A 9,714-nucleotide genomic window follows, 5' to 3' on the forward strand; every position below is an offset into this window, starting at 1 on the left:
AAAGTTTGCGTCGAAAAACACATTAGGCCCTATATATACGGATAGAGGGAGTAATCAATTGTCAAGATTCACAAAACACCATAGGTTATGTGCAATGGAAACACGAGCAAGGTTTTATGAAGTGCCATAATATGTTTGTACCATGACCATAGGGTAGACGGATAAATTTGTTTATATAAATGCGCCCATAAAACTGTGGAATGGATAACCCGCATACTAAGCAACCAAAAAGGAAAAAAAATGTCTACCAAGGTTGCCCTGAACTACTTGTACATGTTTTTTCCTTGAACGTGTCCTATTGCTTGCTTTGACCCTTAACTGAAGAGAAATTATTATGGGGAGATTGCATGCCAGTGAAGAACCGCAAACTGCATTTTTAAGTATTTTTTTCGTTTATTACTCAGCTTCCATATCTGTGGGTTTTTTTCTCTCTATGAAAGGAATAAAGAAAGGCCAGGCTCTCCTTAAATTTGATCCGGCTTGAAAATCTTTGTTCTGTTTTTTTACATGCTACATACCTATATGTGTAATTTATCATGTAGACATCTTGCAAGGTTAGAGGAGGAAGTTCTCCTATGTGTTTTTCTCTTCTAGACTAAGTTTGAGATCAGCAAATGTTAATTTTCCTTCTTCAGGATGTGGCCAAGAATCCACAAGGAATATTTTGTGGAAACCTTCCATGGTTCAATATTTTTTTTATGTCGTACTTTGTGTGTGTAGAATGCTCATGCATTTGATGCCTCATGAATGTCTAATGTAAGTTGTTGATTTTGAATTATTGTTTATTTGAATTTTGGTTTTCATGGATGACTCTACAAAACATGAGTTGTGTTATGTTTATACTACATCAGTTTAGATAAAGTTTGTGCTCGAAGTTTCATTTCAGTTTGCTTTGTATAGTTATATAAGCCATAGGGTATTCCATGGTCCATCGTGCCAGCTCTCCTTTTATTGCAACTGCATGTGATGGACACGTGGATGGATCAATTAGCAATGTGGATGGAAATTTAAACCAATGGCTAGACAGATTAAACAAGATGTATCAGTAACCTGACAGCATCAGCCCACTTTATGTACTTAGTTATTAGCTTTGTCGAAGGCAGCTATCTGCCACCGTCATTACTCCATTAAGTGTAGATTAAGAGATTCACAAACAAAAAAGAGTGTAGATTAAGGGGAGCTATGAGTTTTTAAAATATATTGATGAGAATTTAAAAAGTGTGCATGCCTTTATCGTTTACATAGATGTGCATGTAATTTTTAAAATGATTCATGTATCATCAAAAAATATTCATGTATTCGTTAAAAAAAAGTTTATACTTCTTTAAAAAATAAATAGAAAAGGGAGAAAAGAAAAATTTAGAAAATATGAAAAAGAAAAACAGAAGCACCATGACTCGGATGCATGCAGTCATGTCCTGTAGTTTTCTCGCAGTTCTTTTTCCTGGACGTCGAAGCTCTACCAGACTATTAATTCAGAACGTCTGGATACCTCGGATGGGTCATCTACTTCGACTGTCATCTCAGAGAATAATTCTCGCGGCTGGCAGACATAACCTAGCTACAGGAATCGTTGGGATTGTTGCGCTGGACCAACTCGTCACTGCTCACGCTAGTCTGCACCATTGGTGACTTTGGCCGTGACTACCATCTTCATAGTGTTCTTGGGTGTGATCGTGTAGCATAATTTTTTGTTGCGTAGGACGTTACCCTAGATAGTACTGCTGAAATCAAAACAAACACGAGCGTGATAAATGTGGTATACCCTCTGGTAGGCCAGGATGAAACCGCCTCGGCGGCTGCGGCAGCAGTGTCCTTGACGGTATTCTTGCTAGAAGTGGCCTTCTCGGCAGCAAGTCAGTCGGCTTCGGTGGTGGTGGAGATGGTGATGACAAAATCGACACGGACATAGACAAACGGCGGCAAGCAGTCGCGTAGGAGAAGGTCCCCAAGAACCAACCACCCCTCTCCTATACATGATCTCAAATATTGTGGTTTTGGAGGCCAAGTCTCCCATAAAACCATGCACGCAGTGGAACGGATGAAATAGCCGGTAGCAGCAGCAGAGATTGGAACGATGGTGGGCAGAGCAGGTGTGATCTGCTCTTTGTGGCACATAGGTTTGGCCGGCGCCTCCCATATGTAGGCACGGCCATGTGGAGAGCAATACATCTCAAACCTAGCCAATGCGGTGATATTTTTTTTGAAAATACGTCAGATGGTTTCCTTATTTATAGGGAATTATGGCGGCAGAATTGGACTAAGACTATGCAGGAGGGCCCCACACGGGCAGGTGACGCACCCCCTGGCCCCACAGGTTGGTCATGTGGCCCCCTAGCAGCTCCTCTCGAGGTCTCTTGAAGCTTTATGTGTTTCTTTTCCCCCAAAAAATCGTATGAAATCGGCAAGTGATTTTTAGCTCTGTAGATATAGATCTCCTGTGAAACCACTAGGCACTAGGCACTAAATTAATAAATTAAACCAGAAAAATAATATAAATTGCTATGAAAAGTATATAAAAGTGATCACATAATAGCATGAAACAATTAAAAATTATTGGTACTTTTAAGACGTATCGCCCGCCACTGGTAACTCAAGTACCAACGGCGGTGGAGGTTTTGTGCCTTCCACTGGTAACTTTTGTCCCACGGCTAATCCGAACAACTGTTACCAATGGCATGCGCAAACTGGTGCCCACACTGACAGGAAAATAGTAGTGGCATGCGCGGTTGTGCGTCTGCCACTTGTAATTTTTCATTGTTTATTTTTTGAAGTTCTGTGATTGGTGAACATAAGCTACCTCTGAATAGAATTATCCATTGGTCATCGAGCCATTGTAAACTGGGTATGTATATATGATGGATATGAAATAAGTGAATGCATTTTTTTAGTTCAAACATTGGGTACTTATAAATTGCAGGGATTGAATTATGATGAAAAATCTGCTCTGCATGTCATTACGGTGGACATGGTTTGAGAAAATGAAAATCTCCGGTCAAACTCTACAGCAGACATGTTTCTCATCTCAGAATATGTGCGATGAATCCATACGCACACACGATTCCCTCGTGAGTAATGTGTGCAATTCTGCACATGATTAATGTGCGGCGAATCAAAGATGTGGGCAACATAAAAGAGATGTTAGGACGTACATATAGAATTATAGAATGAAGGGGTTGATAATATAAGGGGACCAAAAGAATGTGATAAAGAGGACGAGTGGAGGATTGTGTTTTATCAAACTTTCCATGACACGCAGAATTGTAAATTAACATATGTGTTGTATTCATCTTACTACTGCAATGTGAAATGTTATCCAATTTCATATTTCATTGGGAAAACGAAATAGATTTCTTGTAATAGACCACCAAGTTCCCTAGAAAATGTATTTGTTTTTCAACTTTATGGCATCCGTATCTTTTTCTTTTTCTTTTTGAAACCCATGAACCCATCCCAGTAAGGTTGCATTCGGAATGAAGGAACTTTACTGGTATTGTGGAGGTTCCCTTTCCTATGAATCTCTTTCCTTCGTGGGTGTTTCGTGTTTGGTACAAGGGAACAACCACGTCAATTCATCAGCAAAGGTTTCCTATCCTCTGTTTCTCATAGAACTCAAACATCAACTTGAAACTCATTTTCCAGGTAGGCCCGAAAAAAATAGGTGCAACCCCTGGACTACTAGATTTTGTGCATTTGACTGTAGAAGGAGGGTGGACCTGGTTTAGGTGGACCATCCAATGACACGTGAAAGCCAAAAAAAAAACCGGCGGTTGTGCATGTGGTGTGTGTTCACGTGTAACAATGATTCACCTTCCCGCAAAAAAAAATGATTCACCAAGAGGCATGCACGGTGGGTTGCCCTATTTTTTAATCCGACCGGTAGGCCCTAATCTTTTTGCAGCTTAAAACAACTTAATTTTGAAATCAAGCTAGAAGCCCAAATGGAGGAAGTATATCCGTCTTTCTCCTCCCGCGGCCAGATCAGGATACTAGACACCCCCTCCTCTTGCTCCACCACCCCAAACTGTCACCAGGGACGTACCTCACCAACACCACCCATCGATCGTCTATTATTTCCCATGGCCATCTCCACTTTGTACTCGTCCCCGGTTTGCCACCGATATCCTCCGGCTACAGAATCACTCCTCTAAACTGTAGGAAAAAAAAACTCATTTAGCACCTTTATCACATGGTAGTGGCAGCAAGTAGGACGTGGAGTTTCTGAGCTCGAGCTCAAATGAACAGTAAAATCTGTTTTCTTCAAAAAAAATCATAATATTCTGAATTTTATTTGGTGCAAACATTGACAAAAGTTTTATGAGATCAAAAAATTCATTGAGAAATGACATCCTTGGGATTTGTGGCGGAAAACACAGTAATTATGCTCCAAAACTGTTATTTTTGAAAGCATTTTAGAGTGCTGATTTTGTTTTTTTTACAACAACTTCCATGAATGTCATTTTAAGAGGACATTTTGTGATCACGTAAAACATTTTTCAATATTTGCACCCAAAAAATCAGAACTTTTTTGCTTTTCTTTCTTCTTCTTTTTTGGATTTTATTGTTCATCGCGAGCTCAAATGAGCTTTGCAAGCAGAAGATGACTTTTGCAGTAACTCAACCTATTGCTTCTTTCCTTTCACGATCTACCTATGTTGCTTCCATCTCGTCCATACACACACTCATCATATGGGTCATGGGAGTAAGGCTAGCCGGTGAGTTCTTCTCTTTAGATTTTTCATATACATAATTATTTCTCGATAAAAGTTATCATTAGTGAATGGATAATTGTAGACCCTCCTATCTATCTATAAAATAAAGACAAAAAATCATGAATAAATGGAGTATATTTACATACCGAATCCAGAAAAATCTGTGACACTAATGAAGCCGATCTAAAGAAAATAGTGTGGAAGAAAGAACCAAAGCTATAACATTAAATTAAGCCACCTATAATCTCAGAATACTTTAGATTTTCGATATACATAATTCTCTCTTGATAAAACTTATCATTAATAAATGGAGGATTGTATGTCCAACTATCTATCTACAGAACAAATATAAAAGATTTCATTAATATATGCAGCATTGTATATCTGCCTGCCTATGCACATAGAATAAATTGATCAAATAAAAAATATATGCCACTAATGAGACTTATCTACGAAAAATATTGTGGCAGAAAGAACTGAAACTAGGACATCGAATGAGATCCACCTACATTCTCAAACTATACTATGCATATATATCCTATGTCAATGCTAGTAAATTAATGTTGCTCACCACACCATCTATATAATCGTACTATCTGGATGCCCCAAGCAACAAAGCAAGGACACCGCGAGTTAATACATTCATTGCCATGGAACACTTCTGTTTCCTGGTCATCCTCCCACTCCTTGGCTTGGCCATGGCCTTGCAGTTGACCGCCCCATGTCAAGCTACGCAACCTCAGCCACAACCGATCTATGACACAGAAGATCATGCGCTAACAGGTGACAACTTCTACAATCTCATGCCGGTGGACCTCTTACTGAATGGTCAATGTGTTAACCATAGCTCTATATGGAAGTCCGGGTGCCCTAGGAACGTGAATCTGGCACTATGCGACGACTCCACCAGCAGTAGAAGCGTGGCTGTGTCGATCAAGCTGGCGGCGGCGACCAACGGCTCCGACAAGGAGGCATCACCCCGCCTCTCGACTGACGTCGTGATCGAATTCGGCGACACCGTCAACAAGTGCAAGCAGCGTCTCCAATGGTACGTCGGCGCAGGTATCACGCATAATTTGCATGTGACCGTCGGCCACTTCATAAATACGGAGGGGAGCGACGTGCTGACAGATGGCAGAGACCAAAAGTTCATTTTTCGCGTCGAGAGGTATCACGGCGCATACAAGCTGACATCGTGCTACGCCCCGGGGTGCAAACATGAGCCGTGCGGTTGCCGTGATCTGGTGTTGTACAAATATAACAAAAAGTGGTGGCTGGTTGTTAAGGAAAAAGGGTGGCAGGGGCTGCCCCTGGTGGTTGTGTTCGAAAAATGTCCTAGGCCGTGCTTTCCTCCTAAGGGCCTGCCTCACGAGTAATCTTGTAGAGTTATGTACTAGTACTACTAGCTTGCTAGTTAACCGATCATTACCAATAATAAATAATGGTTTTGCTAATTCACATCTAGATGAAAATTAGTTACCTCACATCTAACTCTTTCACCGTTCGATTTGTGTTGTCTTTAATTTTCATGCGCGGATGATTTGGCGTTGTCATACGTGTCAGACCTTTTATAGTTTGCGGTCCGTTGTGTGTTCTAGGCGTTGTGTTACATGCAACTGCGGCCCATCGTTTTGAAGGCGTGGGCCACGAAATAGTGTCGGAGAGACGCGCTGCACTGCTTGTTTACTTTTCCCGTACTTTGTTTGCGGCGCATGTGAAGGGATCAACTAGATTTACCCTTTTTTGTTCGTAAATACCACGAGCGGCAGTATAGCTTCATTTTCCATATACAACAGTGTAGCTTTAGTTTGTCAGTATATATTTGTATGTAATTTTGAGAGGTTTTAGCGTTCTAGAGGAGTTGAGACCAAACGTTTTTGATAGGTGAAAAGCACGACCTAGTTTTTATAGTCACCAATTCATCCGTGTATGTGTTTTCTCTCACGCAGCAAATGATTTTTTTGCTTTTTTTGTTTAAATCCATAAACTTTTTTAGATTCATATTTTTATCTATCTATTTGTTAATGTCTCTTTTCCATTTTTTTCCTTTTCCTTGCTTATTTATTTGTTTTAAATTCATGATCTTTTTAAACAGGTTTGCTCATTCTCATATAAATGATATTTAGCAATGTCTTATCTATGTTCATGACCGTTTGATCTGTTCGCTTTAAATGTTGTAAAAATTGTGATCGTGGGTTGTTTTCTCGCACGCGTCCGATGTCCCGCCATGCGTCCTGTGGCCACTTGTCGGCCCATTCACGCATGTTGGGCCGTTTTCACGGCACGGTACGGTGTCATATTTTGTTTTGTTTATCCTTACTTTATCATGTGTTGTATAAGTTGAAGAATTGAGTTCGTCCCTGCCTCGTCAGTTCCAATCGTCACTGTCTCTCGTCCATTCCACTTTCTCTAGAGCATAGCCGACACGAGCAGGAAGGAGGCAGTCGACTGGGGGCGACATCTTTGTCCTTGCAATGAACATGGTCGACAATGCTGATGCGATGAGTGATCTCACATCCATCTTTGTCCCATTCACCCTATTTTCATATAGCGATTTTTTGATTTATGACTTTTGGGGTTTTTCTCTAGTGAACTGTTTGTCCTAGTTGCAATACCGCCCCCACTTGCAATTCGACTGTACTTTTGTCCCAATTGCAACTATATTCCTAAATATGCAACTGAGTCCGACTAATTTCTTTTGTCCCAGATGCAATTGCACCTTCTCGACATGTAACTGGCGGATTGACCATTTTCTGTCCCAGTTACAACTCCATCCCTGACAGGCAACTGCGGGCCCGTCATTTTTGTTGTTATCCAAGTTGCAAATGCACCCTCGACACACAATATTTTCCGGGACCAACCATTTTTTCCAGTAGTAACACCACCCTCAACATGCAACAGTGCCTGCTTTTTTCCAAGTTGCATGTCCACCATCGATATGAAACTAGGGACGGGGCTCGGGTTTGCCCTTTTTTTCCTGAGTTGCAAGTTCACCACCGGCATGCATCTAGACCTGACCTTCATCTTAGTTGCAAGTCCACCCTCGACACGCATATTTGGGGGTGATCCTTTTTTGTCCCAGTTGCCTGTCCACTCCCGAAATGCAACTGAGCCCGACATATTTTTTGTCCCAGTTACATGTCCGGCCTTAACACGCGACTAGGGCGTCCACTTATATTGTTGCAAGTCCATCCCCAACATGCAAATGGGCCTGCCTCATTTTTATCCTAGTTGCAAGTACACCCTTGATACGCAACCTGGCCTGCCATTTTTGTCCCAGTTGCAAGCCAACCCCTGACACACAACTGGATTAGGGTCACCCCTTTTTATCCCAGTCGCAAGTTTGCCATCGACATGTAACTCTCTCGTGCCCTAAACCAGTTGCATGGTCTATCATTGATATGCAACTATCATGAACCTAACCTAGTTGCATGTCCACCATTGACATGCAAATCGCCCCAACCTAGCCCGGTAAAGTGCATGCCCACCATGTCACACAATGTTTATAAACCACTTTTGTCCCCGGTTGCAACTCCACCCCCGACATGCAATTGGGGTGCCCTCCTTTCTTTAACATAGTTGCAAGAGCACCCTCGACATGCAAGTAGGGACTGGCGTCCAATGTTCTGAGTTTACGTTGCAACTCCACCCCTGATATGTAATTGTAGAATTGTTTTTCTTGTCCTTGTTGAAAGTCCATCCTTGACCGCAACTGGGGTCCAACCCATTTTTTCATAGTTGCTAGCCCGAACTAGATACCTAACATGAAAATTGAGGGCATGCCTTTTTATCCCAGTTGCATGTCCAACACCAATTCGCAATTGGGGCCCCGACCTATTTTTGTCCCAGACGTAAGTCCATCCTCGACACACAATATGGTGGTGACCTCTTTTTTGCCCCAGTTGCAAGTCCATCCTTGACACACAACTAGGGAAGGGGCTTTTGTCCTAGTTGCAAGTTCACGAGTGACATGCAATAGGACCCACCTCTTTTTTATCCTAGTTGCAAGTCCACCATTGATACGCAACTAGGTTGGATTCAATTTTTTTGTCCCAGTTGCAAGTGCACCCTGGACACGTAATTAGGGCACCCAACTCTTTCATTCATAGTTGCAAGTCCACCCCTTATAATTGGGCGGCAAACCTTTTCTCTTGTCTCACTTGCAAATCGACCATCAATATGCAGCTGATCCTCGACTTACAATTGGACTCGACTTTTTTATTTCGCCTCAGTTGCATGTCCACCCTCGACATGCAACTATGCCCGGAGTTTTTTTATCCCAATTGTGTTGTCCAATGACTCACAACTGGTCCGGATCTGGGCCTGACTCTTTTTATGCCTCTGATGCAAGTCCACCATTGACTCGCTCCCAATCCTGATACCTTTTTTCTTCCTCGGTTACAAGTCTAACCTCGACTCGCAACTGAACCATTTTTTTGGGTTTTCTGTGTTGGTTTTGAATAATTTAGTTTTTACTTTTGGTTCTTATCCATTTTATTCCGGTTTTCCATTTCTTCATTTTTCTGTATCTTTCTATACGGTCTTGTTTGGTTTCAGAACATTCCGGTTGGCTTTCTTGTATACATAAGGAATATTTTTTATACATGTTTAACATTTTCCAAATACATGATTCACATTAAACCCATATTTTGATGTCTACTTTTGTATACATGTTATACTTTTTGACCGCATGCGGGCACGACGCGTACTAACGGTACGACAGGCAGGTGATGCGACCGGGCACCGGCATTCATGGCGGGCGGCGTCATCGGGAATAGTTGCCTGGCGGGCGGCGGCATTGGGAGCCATCGCCCCGGCTGATCACGTGACGCGCGTTGACGCTCTCATGTCACCCCCGTGGGTGTGTCCGTACGTGTATGTCGCGTGGCCGTACTGCCATACGTGTACGCCGTACCCAGTGCGAACGCGTACGCCGCGGGTACGTCGGGGGAGTGGGATTTTTTTGGATGGGGGTAATGGGTATGACCATATTGCCCTTTTT

At 42.2% G+C, this 9,714-nt stretch overlaps 1 protein-coding gene across 1 annotated transcript; it reads left to right on the top strand.

Annotated features, from left to right (window-relative positions):
• Positions 1-5,338: 5,338 nt before the first annotated feature.
• LOC123066842 (alpha-amylase/subtilisin inhibitor-like) lies at positions 5,339-6,170 on the top strand. The gene has a single exon (XM_044489843.1). It carries the CDS (start codon positions 5,363-5,365, stop codon positions 6,086-6,088), a length of 726 nt encoding a protein of 241 aa, XP_044345778.1. The 5' UTR covers positions 5,339-5,362; the 3' UTR covers positions 6,089-6,170.
• The last annotated feature ends 3,544 nt before the right edge of the window (positions 6,171-9,714 follow it).

This window comes from Triticum aestivum, chromosome 3B, assembly GCF_018294505.1.
Source record: "Triticum aestivum cultivar Chinese Spring chromosome 3B, IWGSC CS RefSeq v2.1, whole genome shotgun sequence".
Classification (NCBI taxonomy): domain Eukaryota; kingdom Viridiplantae; phylum Streptophyta; class Magnoliopsida; order Poales; family Poaceae; genus Triticum; species Triticum aestivum.